The following is a 25,426-nucleotide window of genomic DNA, read 5'->3' as shown; positions in this document are numbered from 1 at the left end:
GAGGGGAGGCTGCCCACTGCAGCCCTTAGCGAGGTAGTTTCGGTGACAGCTCGGTGGGAGGCCGGGATGCGGCGAGCGGGACGCGCAGCCCTCGGCCCGGCCCGGCCCCGCGCGGCCCTTCGTGCGGCCCCGAGCTACAGCCCCGCACGTGGCATGGCCGTGGCCGACCCCGCGGGGACCCGGTGCTGCGGGAGATCTCGGGAAATGTATTTTTAATTGCGGCTCTGTGCTCCTCTGAAGTTTCCAGGCAACTTGAACGTTACAGTAAATCCAGGTCTTGCTGTTAATTCGGAAGTGTGTGTAGCACATAGTCGGGATACATATTCTCTGTGTTTATTAACAGTGTTTAACGCAGCTATTAACCCACGACCTTCATTCCTTTCCTTTCCTTTTTTTTTTTTCTTTTTTCTTTTTTTCTGTAAATAAAAGCAAAAACTGGATGCTGTTCACCCTAAAAGTTTGAGCAAAGTATCCCCGCGGCTCAGGTAGCTGGCATCTTGTGCTGCACCGCTTGGGAACGGCAGGTGGTATTGCTGAAGTCCCCTCGGTACTGCTCAGCTTCCCATCCCGGTGTCACACTGGTCCAGGGGCTCTGTAGATGTACCCCAGTGGAGCATAGCTATCACTGCAGCTTAAAAAAAAAAAAAAAAAAAAAAAGCTCTTCCTGCAGAAACCAAAGAAGCTGTGGTTTCCTTCTTTGAAGAACAACAACAAAAAAAGAAATGGTGGAATACATATTTGTCTTATTAGGTATTGCTAGATTTCAGTATGCGGGAGAGAAAGAAGTAGGGGAAAAGGACATGGATTGCGGTTATTTCATGTTGGACTCCAGCTGTATGAGGATTTCTTTTATAGACATTGAGACAGCACATATCCCTGCAAGACAGTCATTTAGAGGTACTTTGAAGAATAAATGCGTTCACTGACACTCGACAAAATGTTGTCTAACAGCATAATACACAGTTGGTTTGATCTTGATTTTTAAGCTTTATGGATTCAGGAAGCACTGGTACTTTTAATTAAGAGAAGACCAGGCTTGTTTGTCTTTTTGTATGCTTTTGAAATGTAGTTTAATGGGAGTCAGTTGCTTTCCCTCTCCATATTAAGTATCTAGAAAACTCTGCTTTTTGAAAAATGCTTTCTAGCAATGGCTCGTCTATTTCAGGAACATTAGGGTGGAGGAGGGAGCTGCTCTGTCATGTACTCCTGGGAGACTCCTACTCCTGAAGATGTCAATAGTGTCATTGCTATGCATGGCATAGCAAGAGATTGTCTCAGAACTTGTATCTGTGCAATGCATGAAGATGTGATAATTTGAGGAGAAAAATTGCCCTCAACTCTTTCGCGTAGAAAGGTATAATTTATACATATAAGGATACTTTGGATGCTTTTCTTAGTTTTTTTTTGCCCTCGATCTGGCTGTGTGGGTGCTTAGCTGCTGCCTGGGGTCAACCCACCACAGTTATAAAACACACAGCATGATTATTTATTTTCACTTCAATTTGGGAAAGAGGGTAAGGGCATTCCTAAAAGCAGGAATTGTAGCTGTAAGAATCTTTGCTGCTTTAAAACACTGAGGTTGTGTACCGTGAATATCCTCTTAACGTGTGATTTGTTTAGATTCTGGATTCCCTTCCTTTTTGTGTTTCCTTTGATGTTTCTAGCTCCGTGACTAATTGAATGATTTAGAGAGTATCAAAAGTAGTTGGCAGATGAAAAAGAGGTCAGTCTCCACCGTGCTTCAAAAGAGTATATATTGGGGTAGAAATTAGTGGCTTCTTTGAGAAGGGAGTGCCTTCTTTTCATGTTGTGGAAGTTATTGCTTGAACCTCTTGATAACAGTAGCTCATTCAAAGTAGACAGAATTGTGTATTCAAATCAGCATACTGCAGGTGAACCTCTAGTTGTGCTTTGCAATTACTTGGGTCATGTAATTACTCAGAAAACATGAAGTTGGTTACAGACTGGCATTGACTGCAGTCAGGTGAGTAAGTGAACGTACTATAGAACTTTGGTGTAAGGTGAAACAAATGTCTTTGAGAATAAAACAGGTGATTGCTTTTTACCTTCAAGCCACTATTGTGGTATATGAAAATGCACAACTAGAGGACATGTAGTGTTATCTCTACACTGTAGAGGTTCTATTTAGTACCAAGCAACACTCTTGTGGCTTGTTAGTCTTATCACGGCTTGACTTCTTTTAAACTTTCAGTTTGAAATTATAATCCTGTCGTCTGGCATTTAGGGTCAATCTTAATTTTAATTCTATATCCTGTGTTCTTAGGGCATTGAAACTCATTCTCCATTGCTTCAGCAAAAAGCAGTTGCAGAAAATAACATCACTTCGTGGATGGGCTCTGTGATAGGGAAGAAACTGTGGCACTCGATTGCCTGTGAGATGCTGTGATCTTTGTTAGATTGCAATGTTTGGGCACTACTCTGTGCATGTGTGTTTAATTCTAATGATGCACAGAACCAGATTTTCCCCCTACTACTAGACAAACTGTATGTGTGCGTGTATACTCAGTGACTGTTACTTTTGGTTGGATGTTTTGTAGGCTTAGCAGTGAACACATTTGAATTAATGCTGATTTATTTTTTTTTCCTTTTGTATTTGGCAACCAAATCTTTTTTTTTTTTTTTTTCTTTTGAAGAGATTGTTACACAAACCAACAGAAAATCACAGCTCAGAAATCTGAGAATAGTTGCCATCTCTTTTCCCTTACATTGGGAAGGAAGTGACCTTGTGGGGAAAGTGGAATCCCCTTCTCTTGACAGGAAGTAGGAAGGGAAAAAAACATACCAAAGATCAACTGATCGCAAGTGGTGACTGTCTTTGACTCTCTCTGCAGCTCTCCAGTGGAAATACTAAGAAAATGAATTTTTCAGGATGATCCGTTTCTTGTACCTTGTGAAGGGAAAGGCTATATTCTTAAAGGCTAACCTTAGAATTGTCAGAATTTTGCATCTCTTCTGGAGACCTAAGAAGCTTTGTATTATTTACAGTGGAGAAAGTATTATAATTGCCTCTTAGCATTTTTTTGTTCCCTGGTAGTGCCAGGAATCTGCACAATGACAAATGTAAAGCCTATTAGAGAACAATTTATGTGGGGAAGGATATGGGCAGAGGAAAGAGCTGTGACATAGAAAGGCAAGAAAGAGATAAACTGCCAACAGATATTTTCTTTTCCTCTTCTTGTTTTCTTCTTTCATAAGTTGATTTTTTTTTTTTTTTTTTGGTGGAACAAAAATAAAGGTTAAAGGATTCTGAACCTCCATTGCATGTGTCTAGCTGGGAGGTTGCCCATCTCACTGTACTGTACTGCCTGGTGTGAGGCAAAAATGAGCAAAGCTGGGATCTTAAGGCAAACTTGTGAGAGATAGGCAATAGACGTGTTTGGTTTGCTTTAAGCCATTGTTCTTTTCCTTTTGGCAAATCTGTTTTGAAGGAGATACTGGATTCATTGTATTGTTGTCACAAACTTTGGACTGAGGAACTTGAATTAGTTTGTACTTGCAAGGGAAGAGGAGAGTGAAGCCTACAAGTAACTTAGCAAAGGGCTGCAGGGTTCTAGAGGCAGAACAATTTGGAATTTTGAATCTAATTTTGAATCTAATAGTTTCACACCAAATTGTAAGTTATGAAAGGCTTAAAACAATTTGAAGGATTTAATATGATAAATTCTTACTCCTCTTGAATGAGAACTTGAAGAAGAATGAATTTACACGTAGCTGTAAGGTAGCTTATTGTTTGTTTGTATTGCATTGCAAGGGGAGATTCCTGTGCCTAAAAAAGGAGATGAAATCATGAGTTAAATAGAGAATTCCGCCTTTACTATGGTGCTACACCTGGCACCTCTGCAACACTATTTCTTAATTATTTTTAGAAGAAAACATTCTTATGGAAGCTTACAGATACTTTTTAAATGATACAAAAGCTGTTTCTTACACAAAGTATGATTATTAATTCTGTATAATGTTTAGATATGAAGAGATATTAATAACTGAATATTTCAAAATTCTACTGTTTTTACTTTAGTCCAACTTTCCTAGAGAACTAAAATATATCTGCACTGGTCTTACTGTGCAGATATAGTGCACAGATACAAGGGAGATACAAGGGCAGTTTTTAATACCTCAATACCACTTAGATCTGTGAATTTTACTCTGTGGAATCTGCGTTTTAGGATCTTATTTAAGAAGCAGTTCAGAAAGCATTTGACAGAGTTGATTAAACTTCAGTGAGAGCCTGTATATCTTCGGGTGTGATTTGCAGCTCTTGATGTAAATATTCCTGTTGGATCACCTTCATTGCTTGGTGTCTTTTGTTTTCTAGTAAACTTTATTTGTATCTTTATGCAGTCCTAATGATGAGGTACAAACTCTAAGATTGCTTTGCTTCTGACACCTTCTGTACGTAGGCAGATGGCCTGCTTCATGGAGGTTTTACACTACAGTCGTTTTTCTTTTGGTTTGGGATCTGTTGGGACTATTGACATTCATAAATATTTTATGCTGATTTGAACATTTGGTCACGAAAGTTTCACCTGAAAGAGGATTGTTCTGAAGATCATTCTTGAGCTTGCCTACCTTTTGTCTGCATAAGCCAGTATGTAAACACCTTTTGCCAAAACTTCAGTTACTCTTTTGTTAACACTTAACCTGTGTTATTACTTTAACACTGTATCAAGAGTTCTCACTTCAGTCATGGGCTGTGCTGAGTGTTTTTGTTTGTTTTGATCAAGTGGTATGCTGATCTCTGTTGATAGAGAAGGCCAAATTTCATTCATACCTTGTTCTTGGTTATCATCTTTGGTTTAAAAAGGCGTGCGCCGTGTTTCATCTTACTCGGATCTGGCTGTTTCAACTCTGGTATTTGTTAATGAATAAAGTTCTTATAATTGTGTTACCTAACTATTTTTTTCTTAGTTGTTATGTGGTGTATACTGTTATTGCACGTTGAGCTTGCTAACCATGAGATGCCTCTGGGCTGAATCTTGGTGACCTCATAGTGATTCATCCTACAGTAATGACAGACCTCATAGCAAAATCACTTCTGTAATAGCTTCTGCTGATGAATGCAAATGGATTTTAACATGGAACATTTTCCAGCTCAGACTACTGTGAGTTTGTGATTAATCTCAGTTATCAATGCGTTTTTTTTTTTGTTTTTTTTGTTTTTTTTTTTTTCAGCTTCTGATATACAGATGACAACTTCGGAGTATTGTTCTACAGCTTCAATCTATGCTAATAATGGCAGTGATTGTTTTCTGTTGCCTTTCCCACAGTATTTCATACTTCTGAATTTCCACATGCTGTATTATACTTAGCTAATACTTCAGAAGATTTTTGTCATCTTTGGCTGTGCAAAGCTTTGGTTTCCAGGCCTACTGGACTACGATCAACAACTTTCAAAACCTGAATATTTTTCAGCTCAGATGGTCTCTTTCTTAAACACCTAATGTTACAGAGGATGAATGGTTGTCACTACAGTTACCTCAGTTGTGATTCTAAAGTTCAGAGTAGCATGGATTGCAGTTTTCCTTCTTCACTGTGAGTCCAAACTGTGGCTGTGTTTTATTTTTGCTTTTTTTAATCACCTCAAGAACTACCTATATTTTTCATAGCTATTCTTTGAGAATTTGATTTTAAGTTTTGTAAGATGGTTCCTTGTACTGATTAGATGGAACTTTTGTTCAGTGGCCTGACAATTATTAGCTGGTGATAGTCTTTCAGATTGAAAGGATTGTGGGATGTTTTTTACTTGCCTTCACAATAGATCTCAGTTGCTGAAACGAGTTACAATCCAAGGTGTAATTTCAAACATGTATATTACAGAAAACTAATACAGCATCCTAGATGTGTTTTCATCAGTGTCTAATGAATAGCAGCTGTGAAGCTTTGGTTATGGGCTGTGTTGTTGGTTGGTTTTCTTTTTTTCTTTTTTTTTGTTTTTTTTTTTTTTTGTTTTCCCCTCCTGCCTCTATAAATAGCTTGCAAGTTTTGCTTAATCTCGAGGAAAAACAATCTGAGTTCACTGAGTAAGGAAGTAGTCATTCTGCTCTACTATCTTGCGCAGTTCTCAGTTTGTGCTGAGCCATCTCAAAGTTCAAATGTAACGCAGGTGACAGAGTCAATTTCTTTGTCATCTGGAGATATTCCATCAAGTAGAAGCGTTTTGTCCCGATTCCCAGAATCAAATAGGCTGCTCTGCTTCTTGGGAGCTGAGAATAGCAATACATGCTGCTTCGTGATTTGGTGTCTCTGCATATGGAGGTTTGTTTTCACAGTGCAAGTCTTTCTAGACATTTGATAATTGAGACCAATACCATTGTTTCCTCTTTGTTTTCATGGATGGCCCTTGCCTGGCCTTTCCTTTTAGTCAGTTTCCTTTTTTCTGGATTGATCTGTTGTATTTTGCCATCACCTCAGCTCTGTGTTCTCCTTGCTGTGTTGGCCCAATGCTAGATACCGTGGATTATGTACTGTAGGAAATGTGTAAATAAGGACTTTTTCTAATTGGGTACCTATACAGTTTGCTTGTTTCCTTGAATGTATTGTGAACTTACTGCGTGTGTGTTTTCTGTTGATGTGTTCGTGTCATTTGTACTGCTGTGCTATGTGTAGCTTCATGTAGTTTGTTGAGAAACAATTGTCCTACTCCAACTTTGATTCCCTTCTTTTGTGCTGTTCTGCTAGTGAAGAAAAAGGGCATGGAGAAATAATTCTGTTTTCAAAGCTGCTTTCCTTGTACTTGCCTCTTAAATTGAGCTGTGTTTGCAGCTACTACGTCTGAATGGCATCATTGCATATGCTGAGATGCTGCGATACTGCGGCTGGAAGGAGTCTCACTGATGACTGTACATCCTGTTGCACCCCTGTCCTTGTATGGGTTCCACAGGTAGTTGTTGGGTCATGTTCTCTTAGTAATGCTAGCGTGGCAATGAGTTGGGGATGGGAGAGGTTTGTTACTGTGCTGTCATTGTTTTGAAGGCCTTCTTGTCATTACCCTTTAAGGACTCTTGGACTCTTTGGAACAGTTATCTTTGAATTACTGAAAGCAGTTCTGGAAAGTTTTCAGCAGTGGACACTTGGGTTCTTTAGGAGTGGCTGGTGAATGTAAGAACTGATCTTTGGGAGTAGTGCTCTTCAAAGTAATTCAAGGAGATGTCATATAGCCACACCATATCTCAGGGTCAAAAAGTGCTGCTTCTTCTACTTTCAGGAAATGGTGATAAAGAGCTGTTCTAGTGGTGTCACTGGAAAGAATGGCACGGGCACTGCAGCTCTTCAGCTTGCATTTCTTGGGTAATGACTTTAGAGGCGGACTGAGGCTGTTGCCAGACATGACAGAGTTGGGAGGAGCGCTCTCTAGGAATTGTTGATCTTTCTCTGTAGCTTTGAAGATGTATTATTAGTGTTTTGATTTATTTTAGATTGAGGATAATATTGCTGCCTTCTTTATGGGGAGTCATTCTCAGAATTTGTATGACACTAGCGCCTCTTGTGCCTCCATGTGTTATGCAGCATCTGTAGCTGCCTGGTCTTGAGGAATGTTGTTTTTTCCTCAGTATAATGCCAGAAGAATGAGAGGGGGCTTCTTATCACAAATAAGCATATTTTTCACCGTATTCTTTTCCACTTCTGTTGTTAAAAATAAGATTACAATAACTTTCAAGACATTTCATCATTTTTCTAAAGCAATTAAATATCCAAAATGGAAGTAAAATGGGATTAAGTGGGTAATGCAAAACCGTGGTCCACAGTGCAAAACAATGGTTCACATTGTAAGAAGTACATAAATGAGCTATCATTCATCTACTTACTGTCTAATCTCATGACAGTGGATAACATTTCACTACGGTTATTTAATATGGAATACAAATTAAAATGAGTTTAAGGTATAGCTCAGATTAATGGACAGAGTTCAGGACTTGATCCCTTTCTAGGACTATAGCCAGCATTACGAATCATCAGCGTGTTATTGGAGATGCAGTGTTTCACTGTGTTCCGTTCTCTGTCTTATGCAGTTCCAAGAACATAGCATTGTTAAACGATGGTTGTGCATTCTAGAAGAGTGTTTAATTGAAAGGCCTTCTGCTGACAGCTCTTCAGGTGTATGAGATGGTAAAAAACCTTCGTAGAATACTGTATAATAGAAGTTTGGAATCAGGATTTTGAAGTGAAAAATCTCTAACTGTTCTGAGTTCACCATTTATTGAGCCAGAGTCTAGAGAAGTTTTATTTGAATTTCTTCGGTGACTTTCAGAGCGAAGTATGTAGATATTCACTCAGTCTGGGTCTACCTCACTCTTGGTAGATGGGTACATTATCTGTACTACTGACTTCAGCCATTACTGTAATGCTGCACTTGCTGCTAATAGTACTGCAAGCTTCTGTTTAATTCATGTGATGCATATTAATTCACTGATTTGTAAATGGTTCTGGCACTAAATCTTGCCTACCAAATGTATTTCTGTATTTTAATAACTACTCTTGTGATCAGTTCAAGAATAATTTCTCTATGATCTGTTTTTTATTACATGTAATATTAGGATAGCTTCTAGGTGTGCACACATCTGCCATCTGCAATTGTCATGTACTTCTACTCATACAAGGGAGAAGACTCTGAAAGTTTTTAGGCTTTATCTCCTGGTAATTTTAAGTGTTCTTTGTGCTTATTCCAAGCTTGATTAATCCCCTATACAAATGGATGTTAGGAATTGAAAATGATATTTCAGATGAGATTTCATCAGTGCTTTGCATGAGAGCACTGTTAGCTTATCCCCAGTGGATGCATTTATGTGTGTTTACAGATTCCTAGGATTGTTGGAATAAGTCATGAGTTTTCTTTTTCATTTATTTAGTGTGGTTTTTTATGCTTGCTCGTTCTTTGCACAGAGATGTCTTTCTGGAGTTTAGTTTTCTATTGCTTTGAGCTGCTGGAATTACTACAGTTCAACAAATAATATGAATTTTGATAGTGAATTCAGAAAGCACGTGGTCTTCATGAAGTTTCTCAGACATATCACATTCTGGTTTGGTTTGAAAGGAGGAAGCTGATTTTTGTCATCTTCTGTTGGTTCTCCTTTTTATTATTATTATTTTTTTTTCCTCTAAAACCAGCCTTTAGTTACTATGAGTCTTTCTTTTAGTAATTGTGACAGCGTATGCAGCTTCTGGTGCTTGATACTGCATCCCTAATTGTGCTAGTAAGACAGTTTATGCAGCTGCTTGTTAAAGTGGATCACGAACTGAACTTGGTTTGGAAAATCAAACTTTTTACTTTTTTGGCTTCCTACTTTTAATCTGTGTAATTTCACTGAGCAGCTTTATTACATGTGCTGCAATCATGTTAATAGAAATGGATGGCTAATATTATGATAAGAATGAGAGATGGAAAAAACTGGAGCTACTTCAAACTTTCTTTCATCAGCTTATTGAAAAAAATAAAAATAGGGCTCTTTGCTTCCCTGCTTAGAAAAACGTTAGACAAAATATACTCATTGTATAGAATACAAACATGGAGTTCTCTTCCCAGACCCCTCTGCCAATGAAAAAACTTGGTTTCAGCTTAAGGTTTTTCCAGATCTGTTGGCCTTGTAGATTCAAGGTCTTTCCCTTTCCATCATAGCAAAATGTCTTTGTATGTTTAATAATTCTGTATTAAATGAATGGTCATTGGAGCTCTATTTACATCGACTTAAATGCCATGTAATCCAAGAACACAGTAATATTTAGGATGTTAGGATTAAGGAAAGATACGATTGCTTTCGAGAAGTATACGGTTGAAGATTACATAGCAAGCAGTTCTAGACTTTTCTCAGTGGTGCATGGTGGTAGGATGAAAGATAATGGGTGCCATCTGAAACATGAGTAATGCCTATTATGTATTAGTGAAAGAATACATTATTGTTGGTGTGGATGAATGCCTGGAACAGTTTGCCCAGGGAACGTTGTGGCTATTAGCCCCTGGAGCTGTTAGTGGCATGAGCACCTGAGCAGAAGTTTGGCCTAGGTGGGTTTCAGTGAGAATTCTATGAAGACGTTTCTGTTCTTTCTTGCTTTTCAAGCTATAGTACAATATGCTGCTGGAATGTCCTTTTAATGCTTCTTATTTCATTCAATTGCTAACTTATTTTTACTGAAGCTTGTAGGAATATGATGTTTTGATGTATTGCATATCTGATGTGATTCTTTTTTTCTTTTCCTTCCTTCAGCAAATTTGACAGGCCATGCAGAGAAAGTTGGCATTGAGAACTTTGAACTTTTGAAAGTCCTTGGAACTGGGGGTAAGATGCATTGTTTTTATAAATTGAATGTTGGAAGCATTACTCTTTATGTATAGTTTTGTTTTCTCACTGAATTTTTGGTAATTGGAACATTCTTTATGAAGATGCATTGATTTCCAGCAAACATAGAGCAAAGTTAGAGGTCAGATATTAAAGCTTGAAGTATCTGCTGATGATATACTTTCAAAAAAGAAATAATGGAGATTTGTAAAGGTATAATACAGTTTGTGAAAAATCTGATCTAAGTTAAGACATGAACTTGATAATTTCATTAAATTTTCAAACTGTGTTTTGATGCATTTCTGAAAAAGCTGCAGCTTCAGTATACTATTCAGTAGCATTTCCCAGTCTAACTGTATGTTTTGACATAGATTCTACTAGTCTTTTTCCTGTTGTAGTCAACCCCAGTAGTGTTTAAGATTGAAAATGTTCACTGTTGTACTGTAGATTTTCATGTGATGTTGAAGATTGATAGGATGCTGTAGGATTACTTTCTGTAGTCAGCAACATGTCGTATGTTGACAGCCCTAAAACTTTGTTTCCCCTTTGTTGAAAGGATGTTCACAGGCATGCATGCAGACTAAAAGTTATGGCTTTTATTATTCCTAGCATATTTACATATTAGTAGCTAGCAGTGAGACCATAATTGCATAAATTACCCCTATAAAAGGAGCAAAGATTTTTGGTGATCACACTTAAGTCATGTGGAGTCTTTATAAATATAAATTATGCTATTAGATCACTGACATTGTATTTTTCTATTTCTGAAGTAATTTTTTTTTTTAATTTAAACTTAAAAAGCTTCACAACTGAACTCTTGCTGTTTAATTTCAGTAATTGGTGATAGGGGGCAAGAAGACTTGAATATTTGTGTATGTGAAGAACATAAAGGGAGCACATCTGTCTATCTTTGTCATAGTCTAGTAGTTAGGTTGCTCCAGGAATATTCTCTTGGGCTTTAAACTGTGTCAAGAACTGACTGAAAGATCCATGCAAACGGCAGAAAGGCAGAAAGCCAAGGACACCCTGGGTACCATGAAGGGATGTTTTGGAGGAAGTATTGTGTCGTATTTAGGAAATCCATATTGCTTTGTTTTAATACGTAATTCCGATAGTAGCTTGAAATACATCCTTAAGAAATTTTAAGACCGTTGGGGTCTTAAGGGAGAGCAAGTTCTCTTTGCTTGTCCAGGAAATGACCATCTGAAATTTCAGTGTTTGCAGTAATATGGAATCCCTGGGAACAGGACTGTAGTGGCCTTGAAGAGGTCCTTTCTTTGTTTGTCCCAACACACAATCAGTCACAAGTTGTTCTTGACAGATTCTGCATCCTAGGTATTCTTGCTGAGGATGTTTCAATTCCTATTGAGAAGCATTCTGGGAATTGCAATAAGAAAATATTGCTCTCATTGCAGGAGGTTGCTGAACGAATGGTGCGTTATTTAACAATAGGGTATACCAGTGCTAGGCATTTCTTCTTTAAATATTGTCAACAAAACTTTGCAGCTCTGAACGTTATCTTAATTTTCAACATAATTTTCAACATAAATTTCAACATAATTGCAGAGTATCTGCTGCATGTGAAGTGTCTGGGGATATGCAGTCAGTCAGTATATATTCACTATTTTACTTAACGTATTTTTTTCCTGTGCAGCATGCATTGCTTTTTTTTTTTTTTTTTTCCCTTGCAGCATCTGTAACAGAGAGATTATTATCAAAGCTGTTATTAATAAGAGTCTAACCAAGTGTTTACATGAAAACTTTGCTACAAGATCTTCACTGTGTGGTATCAGGAGTTGTGAGGGTCCTGTTCAGGCCTGTAATTTCTTGTTCTCATACTTGAATTGAGATTGGAGAAATGACTATGACTGCTCTTCAGTTCTTTGTACCAGAGTATATGTTTGCTTGAGGGAATGATGAAGAGCATGAAGAAAACTATCTATAATCACAACATTTCAGAAGTATTCGGAATGGCAGGCTGTCTTTGGAGACTAGCATTAAATTATACCCTAAAAGCCTCAATTAATATGTGGTCTCTGTTGTCCAAAACTACTTGTCTGCATTTCTGCTGTCATCCTTAGGATTGCTCTCTCTCTCTCAAAAAAAAAAAAAAAAAAAAAGGAGGAAAATGATCAGAGGGTGTTTGCATGCTTTTGTATTGATTACTTTGTTCTGTGTTTTTTATTCCATGAGAATAAAAATGGAGGTGTTCTCTTCAATGTATATTCAAGTTTCATCTGTGTGTTGGCAACCTAATTCTGATGAAGCTAAAATGCCCTTCTGCTAAGATTAACTGCCTGTTGGCTGTGGTGCAAGCTATAGGTGTTTATTAGGTGGCTTTACCTAAATTTTTCATTGGGGAAAAAATGATGAGAAATGATATTTTTCATTGTTTCAGAAATTTGAAGTATTTCAAATGTTTTTCAAGTGGTGTGGGGTGTTTGTGGTGGCAGGGGGACTCTTGGAACCTAAACAGTTGTTCAAGCAGCCCTTGTCTTTCCATTAGTGACTTGTCACTATGAAAATATGGATGGGAGAGCTCTTTTGTGTGTGTTTTTTGTTTCATTTTAGGGGGAAAGGGGAGAAGTTTTGGGAACTGCTCGATTCTTTTACTTGTATGTTCTATGAAGTTGGAGATGTGCATGGTTGTTGATGTCATTTCAGACAAATTGATTCATGGTGACAAAAGGGCTACTATTCTGTGTTTGGGAACAAATCAGAAAAAAGAAAAAGAGGGCATCTCATGGCTTCTATTTACGTGTTGCTCTATTTTTAGGCAAGAGTTATCTTTATTCTGGCAGTTGAAAAGCTTTATCCTCATGTGAGCTTTGAGGTATTGCTGCAATACAGTTAATACTAAATGAGAGCTGAGTTTCTGTTTTTAAAATTCTTTGTGGAGTTAAGCAGAGTGCACTGTTTTCAACGTACTCTGCATTATAGATGCATTATATAGTCAATATATGTTATGTATTGATGCCTCTCAGGCATATTAAGTGTTGTCAGTAGATATTATTTTTAACTAATTACAATATTTTAAAATACAGTTTGGTGTGAGGCAACCGTAGTAAGTAAAGATGATACTGAAAATATGTTAAATTACACTATGCTTAAGCATGTGTGATTATGGTAGCTTATATAGGTTTGGTGTAGTGTGTTTTTTATATGATGGCAGTAATTTATCTTGATTTTTAAGGTTTATTTTTTTATAAGGTTTATTTGTTAAAATCACAATAAATTAAGCTAAGCTATTTTTAAAATAGTGTTTCTTCATGCTATGGCTTAGTATAATTCACACTTTCTCTTTAATTTGCGTTTCTTTCTTTTTGTATTCCTGTATGCCTCCTTTGTTCTACACACAGGATTAGCAGTGTGCTGGTTATAGTTTACTTTTTGGTGTTACAACAAAATCATAATCATTCATCTCTTTTCACCTCAGTCTCACAAGAAAATTCAAGGAAACCTGAGTTAGTAGCCCTTTAATCAAAGTTGGAGCCCTTTATATTGTGTTAAATAGCTATCATTATGATAAAGTTGTAATAGAAATCAGTATCCTTTTACATCAGTAGAACAAAATACACAGAAATATGCCTGTTAATAAAACTATTAATAATATGCTTACTACTCTGGGAGCGAATTACTGTTTACTTGACTTCTTAGTCTTTGTTCTATGTAGCATATCCTTTTGATATTCCAGCTTCTTTTTGTTCTCATTTAAATCCTTTTCTTCAGCTGTTTCTTTACAACCTTGCTGATGTGGAAATTTCGTGTTTCCTGTCCATGGAATTCATGTTTCCAGCTGTTCTTCCTATCTATTTTTTTCCTGTGACAAACTATCCTTTGTATAGAACCTAACAGTCAGGTTAATGTAAACCCTTCAAAAAGCCCTGAAGGGGACAATAGGAGGAGGTGGCTGTAGTGGTTTATGCATTTCTGCTTGGCTTATTTACTTCGTTCTAAAATGTTTCTTAGCAATACTAATAATAAGAAATGCATTTTTCCGAATGATACATTTTGCTACACATAATTATTCCTTCTTTTTCTGCTCAACTGTTTCTGCTTCTGATTTCAATAAGTGCCACTTTCAGTAGGCCATCAGTTGCGCTTAAGGGAGAATGCACTTGGCTGCTGAGCGTGAGCCCTACTAATCTGGTGTGCCAGATGAACTACAGTCCCCCAATGAAGATAAATGAGAATAAAATTGTCATACATAAGAGAAAATTTTTTTTGTGTGTAATCATCAGGAATTAAATGCTTAAATAGAAATTGCTAACATATGAGGATTTAAGTGTATTAATTTTATGTGGCTAGACAGTAAAATTAAAAAATTATCTAATCATTAATACTTATCCAAATTCATTTCAAGAACTCAAGGAAATTAACTATTGTAAAGTGACTAAGCTGGTTAAAAAGATGCAATGAAAATACAAAGGTTTTCATTTATAAGCCATGATTGATATTATAAAATGCTTAAGTAAATGAATAAATAAGCAAAAAATCAAGATACAAAGCCTCTCCAAGAAAACAAAAGAACTAAATTATGAATTCCATCTCAGACTTACATGTGGAGGATATTTAGGATCTGATATATAAATTCAAAGTAAATTGGTAGGAACAATGTTAGATTTTGATAATTGGTTCACAATCTTGTTAGAGGGTAAGGAATATTGTAGTTCCATCTGAGAGGTCCAAGTGTTCAGACGAAGACTGTGAAATTAAGTTAGATCTTTCAAGGAGAATTAAAGAAAATGTAACAAATTCTTCTCCCATAATATGAAGAAGAAGAGAAAGAAAGGAAGGGTTTACTGTGCGCAGAAGAATGAACCCAAATCAGAGTGTCTGTAAATAATTCCAAACTAAAATTATTTTTTTCCTTGGGACAACTGTAAGTTATATTGAATGGAAAGTGGGTTGGCTGACTGGAGATGAGGTTTAGGAATAGGAAATAATTTTTCTGTATCGAAAGAGCAGACTGAAAAGAAGGAACTGTGTTCACTTGAAGAACCTGAAATGTGGACAACTTAATCCCATTCACCCATCAGAGAATTCTGAAAGAATTGGAACGTGAAATTGGAGATGAATAGCAAAGATTCTTACTGGAACTAATGAGTCAGAAGTCATTCAGCCTAATTGGAAAAGAATAATAAATACAATCCCGCGTTTAAGAAGGAAGTATAAAAATGATCCTGGCAGATATCAGTTAATAATCAGACTCCAGGAGCATGCAGTGTCTTCAAAGAAATTTTGGTAACAGTGCAAGATGAGGGATGTTTCTCCACTAGTAGATTATCTGACTAATGAGAGATTTCATTTAAGAACTTTCTGGGAGGGAATGAGGGAATTAAAAATTAAAACTAAAAAACTTAGACATTGCTTGCAATACTTGTTTGCCAGAACAGCTTTTTTTTTTTCTTTTTTTTAAGGCAAGCAAAGTAAAAAGAACAAGTCCAAAGAGAACCTGCCTTAGAAGCAACGTGTTGGTAGAAAGTACTTTTTTAAGATGCAGCTTGCCCTCTTTACCACTTTCTGCCTTTTGTATTTATCATTGTTGGCTTGGCTGCTTAATGGAATAAGGAAATTGTTTTTAATAGTGTTGAGACACACTCTTGTGTGTCTGATATTTAAGGGAAGATAGCAGAGAATGAGTTGTCGTTGGTTATTTAGTGCTGAACAATGAGAATGGAAGATGCTTCTTCAAAATGCTGTTGCTCAATCTTTGAGGTTTTTGCTTGGATCTTTTTTCTTTGTTTTTACCGTTTGGCTTTTTTTTAGCTGCTAGAGCAGAATGCCTTTCTGTCTTTGCTGCATCCTGATTTTTAATGTATGTGGACAAGTTTCTGCACAGTAGGAGCTCTGCCTCAGAATTCTTTAATTATATTAAATTATGCGCTGTCAACAACAAGAAGTTCAGAGGAAATTGGTCATAAGGCACGCGTTCATACAAGAACAGTGAAATGCATTCATATATTAGATATCTTGTTCCTCTGAGCCTTTTACTACTGCTGTATCATGATTATTCTTACACTGACAGTAAAAATGTAATTTAAATGTAATTTACCTTGAATTAGCACTTAAAAATACTACTTCAAACTTTTCCATATATAAATGTCAAGTTTTAATGGGTTTAAAAAAGCACAAAAACAATTGTGTGCTATCAACAGTAGGAATTGCTTTTCTTTTTCTTGTTAGAATTAGCTGGCAAGATGCAATGGCTTTATGTCTTAGGCAAAATTTTTTTAGTTCATTGGCTTTCAATAAGTGAATATTCTAATTGCTTGCTGAATTGTTACATACAGTAGTGTGTATTACTAAGTACTTACTCATGAAAAAGGTATTTGTGAAAAGAAGTCTTAATTCCTGTTTTATAAGGACTGATATCCGTATCAATCTGCAATCACCTTCGTTATTATTTAATAAACCATAAGAATCAATCCTATATAGTTTGTTTGTGCATACTTAATGTAGTATTTTTAGTTTAGTAATTTTAGTTCTTCCACAATTTAATACATTTTAAATTAATTTTGGGATCAAATATTTGGTGACTGCATGTGTGTGATTCTCTGTTGGGGATTGTATTGCTGGCTAAACATTTCTGCCTTAGCTTGGTATACATATTGAGTATTTTTATGAGGATGAACATCAAAATGTGGTCCTTTGAGAGAGAGAAAAAGCTTTTCTGAAATAAGTTTATCAGGTAAGAGCATTCTTGCCATAAGCTCGTGTGCCCTCTTCTTGCTGCCACTCGCATGGCTGCATCACTGCTGGCTTTGTAAGTAGATTTCTCATAGGGTACTGGAGATTGTGGTGTTGACTGTGTCATGAGTCATTTGATTAAAATAGTGCTACTTAAGGTTTATTCTCATGAAAACTATTGAGAACCCTCGTGCTGTCAGTCATTTTCAGATTTCTGAAGAAACAATTTATAGCATGGTAAAGCTCTGTATTGTGAATTCTTTTAAGTTAACACTGGTATAGTTTCTAGAGACTTCTGTGTAGCTCATACATTTACTTGATAATTTTCTTATGCGCTTTATTTGAAACTGTAGAAGCACACTGTTAATACAATACCTGAATGCTGCTGCTTGAGATGCATTAATGTATAACCAAAGGTAAAAGTAGCTAACTGTTAAAATGAAGAGGCTTTCAATGAATTTAGTGTAACCTAACATTCTCCATCATTTCTGATAGACCTGTTGCCTCCTGGGAACCTATGCAAGCTTCTGTGTTATGCTGTAGCCTGTGCTTTTTAAAGAAGAAAGTTAAAGATCAAGCTCCAGCTGTAAATCAGTGAAAATTAGGTCTGTTCCCTTAAGCAGTTGAGAAACAAGCTAAAACCATTCTTCACACTGGATTTAGTATTTTGAGAAAACATTTTTTTTTTTTTTAGCAGTAATTCAGACAGATGTAAATAGTTATTATGGAAGCAGTTGTGGTGGTTTGGGGTTTGGTTTGTTTTTTTTTTTTTTTTTTTAAAAGCAATCCTATCAATTGTAGTACCTGTTTTTCAGATGTTGAAAATAATTCAACATTCAGTATTGGAAAGTAGGTGAATAACATGAAAAGTGATGCATACAACTTTTATTCAGATCATTTGTCCCTGTCCGTCATGAGAGGCTTTATGGCCCATGCCCTTTTTCCTGTGGTGATCTTGTAGGTCTGTGTTTACCTGTTTCTTGATGGCCAGCTTAGATGCTGAGTCCAACTTACTGGCATGCTACAGAAGAACTGCAACAGAAGTTGGGGAGTGCTGTGTAATACTGAAATTCTGGGGAGGGGGTGGGAAGTCCTGCCATCTCATATCTGTCACCTACATCAGATGAGGCTTGAAACTAACCTATTTTTATTTTTATTTTTCTGCCATTCTTAACGTGTAGAGATATAAATAAAGTACTTGGTAACTCAAAACTTTTCCCTATCTAGGAAAAAGCTGGATTTGCACACAGTTGTGATTTGGGAGCTGTATATGCTATGTAGTGTGTTTAAAGATCAGTGTCTCCCATCAGGACAGTGTATTCTACGTAGCGCATTTATAGCTTTGAGATGCTTGAGGGCTCTCATTGGGAATGTGATGTGATGATAATGGCCCCTCAGGGGTTGTGCCAAACACTCTGCTGGCTCAGGGTTCTGTCTCTCGTGACTCTGGATGAACATGGAGAGGCATGCAGTGATGGTTTTTTCATACGCCTGTAGCAGGCTGCAGCTTGGGGCCTGCCTGAGCGGGAGACTCTGTGTGTGTTCTGCAGTACTTTCTGTAAATTCCTTGCCATTGAGGATTTATATAACCTTTTTGAAGTCATCTACACTTTTGACATCTGCAACATAATGTTACGGATTCCAAAGCTTATTTGAATATTTATGTTGTGCATGTCTTAGTTTTGATACCTGATGATTTTTTTAGTTGTTTTACTTGCAGGGACAATGAAAACTATCTCTTTGCTTACCATCTTGCAGGTTTTTGGATTAACTTTTTAGCATCTTCGGTATTCTACTTTTGTCAGGCTGAATAAAAAGACTTTGTGTTCAGTTCCCTTTGTATTTAGAATAATCAGTGTAATTCATCTCTGCAACTTGAGGTTCTGTACTTTTTGTTTCTGGGGGCAGAAGAAAGGAGGACTGAAATAGTGTGCATTACTCAAGATGAGAATGCACGAAGATTTCATACCACAGCAGTAGATATTTCTGGTTTTGTGTTGTGGTGTATCTGTGCCATTTTTTTCCCCCTTTATTACTGTACGTACTATACTGAATGTCTCCCATGCTATTTGCCCTTAGGAGTATCACTAGCCGCTGGGGTCTATAGTAATGGCAGTTTTTATTTTTAACAGTTAGAAAAGTAGGTCCAATTGATGATTATCTTACTTCACATGGATTACTAATTTACTGGTTTGGAATTTTATCTGCCATGTTGTTATTCAGCTACTTATTACTGATTTTAGTTTTTGCCATTTTAGCAGTCAGCTTTGATATCTGTTGTAGTACTTAGCTCTAACTTCCTCACTCTAGTTCACATATGTCTGAATCATGCAGGACAAATTCTTGTGGTGCTCTCTTTTCGTCTTAAAAGCTGAATATTTGCTTTTAACCTTTTGATTTTTTTTTTGTCTGCTAATGTGTTTTTAATTGATGGGAAGCCCCCCTCTTTGAACTGCAATTGCTTAATATTTTTGAGATTCTTTTGTAAGAAAAGATATGTACTTTAGAAACCTAGATAAGTCAGCTATGTTATGCTTCTTTCCTCGTGATTTCTTTAAAGAATTTATTAATAGAAGTAATAATTACATCTTCAAATGTAACCCTCATTCTTTCTCATGTTATTTTGTTCACATATGCACTAAATTGAATTGCTGCTCTTTCTACATCTTTATCTTGTAGAGATGTCAAATTTGTTGGTCTGTAAGAACCTTTTGATTAAAAAATAAGTCCATATTTACTTCTTTTTAATTACTTTGATGTGGAGTGTCTTTTTAACCAATATGTAAATAGAACACTTAGTCATTCCAGACTTCCAAAGCACTGAATCTATCTTTTGATCCTGATGACTTTTTTTTCCTGCTTGTGTTCAGAAAACTTATGTTGAGCATTCCCCTAGCTTGCTCTCTTTTAGGTCCAGAACAGACTTAAATTTCCAATGTTCTAAATACTAACAGGAAGAATTCATTGGCTTTTTGAAAAAGCTTCCAAAAGCTTTTTGGAACTTTGGTGCTGGCATAACAAAGAATAATTGAAATAAGGACCAAATGAGAAATATTGTGTAACATTAATAATCAGCAGTAATATCAAGGTATCTACCAGATTTGTAGTCTAACTGTTTTTCTTCCCACTTTCTTTTTTAAGCATATGGAAAAGTGTTCCTAGTAAGGAAAGTAAGTGGCCACGATGCTGGAAAGTTGTATGCCATGAAAGTACTGAAGAAAGCAACAATAGTTCAAAAAGCCAAAACAACTGAGCACACAAGGACAGAACGACAAGTATTGGAACACATTAGGCAATCACCATTTTTGGTCACGTTGCATTATGCCTTCCAGACAGATACAAAGCTTCATCTCATTTTAGGTAAGTAGTTTTCAGGATTCAACTATTTTATTAATGAAAAATAAAATACGATAATCAAATATATAATCTATCCTTATATCTCCTTAATGTTTTTAGGGTTTTTTCATGTGGACTTAAGTACTGTGTGTTTGGAGGTTGTATGGGAGGGCATAGGAAGTAAAATACTGTTTGCCTTCAACAGTGCCTTTATTTGTGGTTTTCCTGTTTGAACTTCAGTCCTCTACTGTGACTTAAAGGGGGAAAAATAAAAGTATTAGACTTGTTTAGTTGTAAGTTACTGGTGTGGTCACTGCCTAAAACAGAGATGGAAAATTACTAAAAATATCATTTTCTTGCACTTAGATGCAGACAAAATTGGCATCTTCTAGGTTGTTTTTTTTTTTACTATTATAACACTTCATTAGTTGTCTGCAAAATCTCCAATTGCTACTACAAATGAAAATGTTTTCATGAACATTAAAATGATTGTTTATTTTCTCTGTATCATGCCATTGTGTGTATGGCACAGAGGTTATTGGCAAGGTGCAGCAACTGAATGTGACTCTATTTCTGGGGTCCTCCTACTTCAAATATACTGCATGTTTCACTTTTTACAGTTTTTAATTCTAATCTGTTACTTGCTTTTGTACACTGTTATACTTCATTTTGGTAAATTCTTCTTGTAACTTTCTTAAATGTCCATTTACAAGAGATGCTGGATAATGAATGCTGTATAACGATTTTTATTAGATTATTAGAACAATCTTCTGTCCTTGCCACTTTGCTTTCCACATCTATTTGTCTAGCATTTGCAAGCTGGTTGTATGAACCTCTCCCACTAGCTGTCAGTTCTTAGGAAGGTGTTCTATATGCTTACCATAGTTTCGTATATTATAGTGGGATAAAACCATTGCCTGAGGAACTTGAGCTTAAATGAAGTATTCACTAGATTCATGAAAATTCGTGAAAAGTGTAAGAATGGTTTTCACAGGTTCCTTTGATAAGGACACTAAGGCATATATGAAGTACTGTCAGAGGCTGAAGGATGCTAGAGAGGAAGCAAAAACTGGAAATGCACCAATAGCTTTGTGATTCTTCATCACAAAGAGTATCGTCTTCAGTTATTCTGGTATTCATAGATTATTATTTGAAAAACAAATCATAAAGGTAAGAGTTGAGATATGAGAATGTATTAAAGGAAAATTAGAAAGTTGGGATTTCATGCTCATTACAGGCAAATTGGTTGGAGTGTGATAGTTTTGAAGAACATCATGCAGTGGATAGCACTGACTGGGCGTGTGCATTTACTTCCCACCATAACAGAACGTTAAGTTTAAAGCAAAAAATTCAAAGCTGATGTATAATTAAAGGCTTTGTTCCTTGTGTTTTTCTATTCTACAAAGTCTTTATGAATCCATTCTTAAAGTAACGGTTGCTCTAGAAATGTCCTTTTCTTTATTGTGTGTCTCTTTTTTTAGCAGGAAATGGGAAAAGTTGTGTAGTGTGTTGTTCTGGCTGTCTTTTTTTTTTCCTTATCTACTGTTCATAACAGTGAAAACAAACAAACAAAAAAAAACAACCAAGAAACCTATTTTGTGTGGCCTAAAGCTACTTTCAAAGTCATCTGAGCTTCATGATTTCCTTGACAAAATAATATAATGGTTTCTTGAAAATCATACATAAATGTTTATAAACTACTTCTTTGTAGTATTAGAATTCTATGATTCAGTGGCTTATGAATTTTCAGGGAAAACAGTTTCTGTCTCCCTTCTACTCAGCTGGCCTTAGTGAATGAGCAACATTTTAATTTCAGATTTTAGAGGTTTTAGAATTGGACTCTACTGTCATACTTACCACAAGCCTGCGTGCTGCTGGATTGTATAGCAGTAGTAATTTAATCTGAATCAATTGCAGACATACAGTTGCATTTCTAACAGTTTTCCAGAACACAGGATTTGGAGCTGATTCAAGTTTTTAGATCAACTTTAAGCTTGTGTGATCACAGAATGGCTTTGGTTGAAAGGGACCTTAAAGCCCGTGTAGCACCAATCCACTGCTGTGGTCAGGGTTGCCCCCCACCAGATCGGGCTGCCCAGGGCCCCATCCAACCTGGCCTTGAATGCCTCTAGGGATGGGGCATCCATAGCTTCTCGGGGCAGGTTGTTCCAGTGCCTCAGAACCTTCTAAGTGAAAATTGTCCTAATGTCTAATCTAAATCTTCCCTTCCTGTAGTTTAAAATATTTCTCCCTTTCCTATCACTGTCGGGCCATGTCAGAAGTCTCCCTCATGTTTGTAAGTACCAGAAGGCTACAATGAGATCTCGCTAGTCTTCTGTTCTCCAAACTAAACAAACCCAGCTCCCTCAGCTTATTCTTTGCAGGAGAGGTGCTCCAGCCTTCTGCTCATCTTCATGGCCCTCTTCTGGACCTGTTGTAACAGCTCTACATTGATAAATGATGAAAGACTTCAATGTATTCTGCTAGAATTAGTGAGTTTATATCTAAAATGGGTTTGTGTTACAGTGAAGCATTGTTTTTTCCACTCCCTGAGTGGGAAAAACCACCCTACCGTGTCCTGTAGATAATGAAAGTGTGGTTTCCAGATAAGAATGTATGTGGGAATCTCCTTGAATAAGTTTTGCTATTCACATTCCACTTATGAAGGTTGAAATCTGTAATTGCATATAGCTGATTATTTTACCCAATAACTGTTCTTTTGAATTGCCTTTTATAATGTCAGTGTGTCTTGTTGGACTTAAATATTTCATAACACAGGTGTCACTGATATTCTGTTTTTTGTTTCTCTGAAAAACTAAAGCGGATTTTTTGCAAAAGAAATCTTCATAACTAATGGATAGTTGATGTTCACTTTATGGCTTTGCTGCTTATTCAATTTGGCACTATTCTGTCACCCCTCTAAGAAGGAAATTATGTATTGTACAGCACAATGAAATACTGCAGTTCAAATGATACAATAAAAGCATCTGATCCCAGCACATCTTCTTGCAATATTAATTGGTGCTTTAAGTTATTAAATAAGAAAATTAAGTTGTCAGAAAGTGAATTTACATGTTCTTTGCTCTACTTTTTAGACTATATAAATGGAGGAGAACTTTTCACTCATCTTTCACAAAGAGAGAGATTCTCAGAAAATGAGGTGCAAATTTACATTGGGGAAATCGTTTTGGCACTTGAACATCTACACAAGGTAAAGTGAGTTTATTCTTTTAGTGGCTACTGCAAGCTGATTTTGTGCTACAGCTATATTCTTTTTGTGCTGTATAAAGTTAAGATAATTTCTTTAGTCTTAAATGCAAAGACATTTTACAAATGGGGCAAATTAGTTGAATCATTAAAAATACTTTCCAATAGAATGTGTATTCATGTGCACCAGCTGAAGGCTACACATTCTTGCTTATGTGAAAAGAATCGTTATTGACAAATCATGGTTAACTTTTAATTATCAAATGGTTGAATATGTCAGCAAACCTAATTTATAGTAAACATGATCAGTGTTTGGGTTGTGCTGTTGTTCAATTCTCCTTGTTTTGATACAGTGAAACAGCTCTTTGAAAGAGTTCTGAAGCTAAAAGATGTTCTCAGAATTACTTCAGTAGTAGTCGGTAGTCAGTTATTTCTGGATGCGAAGGATATATTATGTGCTTCAATCTTCAAAACCTAGTGCATTAATTTCTGAGAATTGACAAGTGTCTCAAAGGTTTTTCTTCAAAGACACTTTAAAATTCTCCCTTTTGAGTGTAAGCATTGAGGTGTCAGATTAAATAACGGGAATTTCATTTACTTAACCTTTAAATGCATTCAGTGTTTCTTTGATGTGGTTGCAATTATTCGGAAATATTTAAATTCTCTCTGCAGTTGGGAATTATATATCGCGATATAAAACTTGAGAATATTCTCCTGGATTCTGATGGCCACGTGGTGCTGACAGACTTTGGTCTGAGTAAGGAGTTTCTTACTGATGAGGTGAGTATTTGAATTTCCAGTAGGTGAAGGCAGAATCCAGCATGACCACTAAATCACAATGTCTTCTCTACATTGTCGTTAAAGAACATTATCTAGTAGTCTTTGTTTACAGGGTTTTAAGCTTTCAGTTCGTTGATCTTTGGCTTGCCAGGGTTTTTTAGACACTTTTATCTGTTCTAGTTTTCCCTGAAATGTCTTCACCTCCCTTGTGCTGTCCTTTATGTACAAAAAGAGATCCATGGAAGTCAGAAAAGTCACTTAGGTTGTCATTCTTAGATGCCTTTTTAAAATGTTTGTCTGTGCTAGTACTTTGCAGTTATTAGGCAAATGGTATGCTATGACTCTTACTTAGGCTAATGATAATTATTGTATTATTATCTTGTATTTTTCTCACATATGTGTCACTTTTTATAAGCTTAATTGCAAGCTTTTAAGTTAAAAGCTTATCTCTTACTAAATACATGCATAGTACCTAACACAGTGATCACTGTTGACATTAATTATTTGTAGGGTACAGTTTTATCTCCAGATATGCTTTTTAGATTTCAGAGAGTCAAACTTGCATAGGATTTTGCTGTTGAGAGAATTTAAAAATAGATATTTTCTGATTTTCACTTTAGGTATCAGAGATGTTGAAATACAGGACTGCAAATTTGAAAGTCTTTGTTAGATACCACAAAGGGATTTTCTAAAGATAGGTAGCTGGTAGTTTCCTCTAGAATATTTTGATTCCTAATTGAGCCTGGTGGGCTTTGGAGGGCAACATTTTAGGACTTGAAATGTTAGTTTCTGAAGCAGAGCAGTAGTACAAATGCTATCAGTATATTCCCCTTAAATTATAGAGTGAAGCCAAGAGGAGGATCAAGTAGCACAACAAAGTTAGCAGCAGTTTGTCAGACCAGCGTGCTTCCAGCAAGGAAATATGAAGAGATACAGTTTTCAGCAGAGAAGAGTGACAGTAAAGTAGAAGGTGTGGCTGAAGAGAGTAGTGCCTGCTCAGAATTGAGAAAAAGTACTGTGCAATAGATATAGGAGATGGAATACACTGAGTGGTCCTCTAGGCCTTGAATGAGGTGGGAATGTTTCTTATGATAAAACGTATCACAATGTATCAGAACCTT

At 36.4% G+C, this 25,426-nt stretch overlaps 1 protein-coding gene across 3 annotated transcripts in view; it reads left to right on the top strand.

Annotated features, from left to right (window-relative positions):
- The window catches only part of RPS6KA5 (ribosomal protein S6 kinase A5), a 68,676-nt gene that overhangs the window by 6,544 nt on the left and 36,706 nt on the right, over positions 1-25,426 (top strand). For all 3 annotated transcript variants that reach the window (XM_085225496.1, XM_085225494.1, XM_085225493.1), the window contains exons 2-5: positions 10,221-10,292; positions 20,124-20,342; positions 23,414-23,529; positions 24,198-24,305. In XM_085225496.1, coding sequence (XP_085081622.1) covers positions 10,221-10,292; positions 20,124-20,342; positions 23,414-23,529; positions 24,198-24,305 — 515 coding nt within the window. The remainder of the gene's footprint in view (positions 1-10,220; positions 10,293-20,123; positions 20,343-23,413; positions 23,530-24,197; positions 24,306-25,426) is intronic.

The sequence above is a fragment of the Meleagris gallopavo genome, chromosome 5, assembly GCF_905368555.1.
Source record: "Meleagris gallopavo chromosome 5, MGAL_WU_HG_1.1, whole genome shotgun sequence".
NCBI lineage: Eukaryota > Metazoa > Chordata > Aves > Galliformes > Phasianidae > Meleagris > Meleagris gallopavo.
Note: the sequence above shows the minus strand (reverse complement) of the source record. Positions and strands in the feature narration are given on the sequence as shown.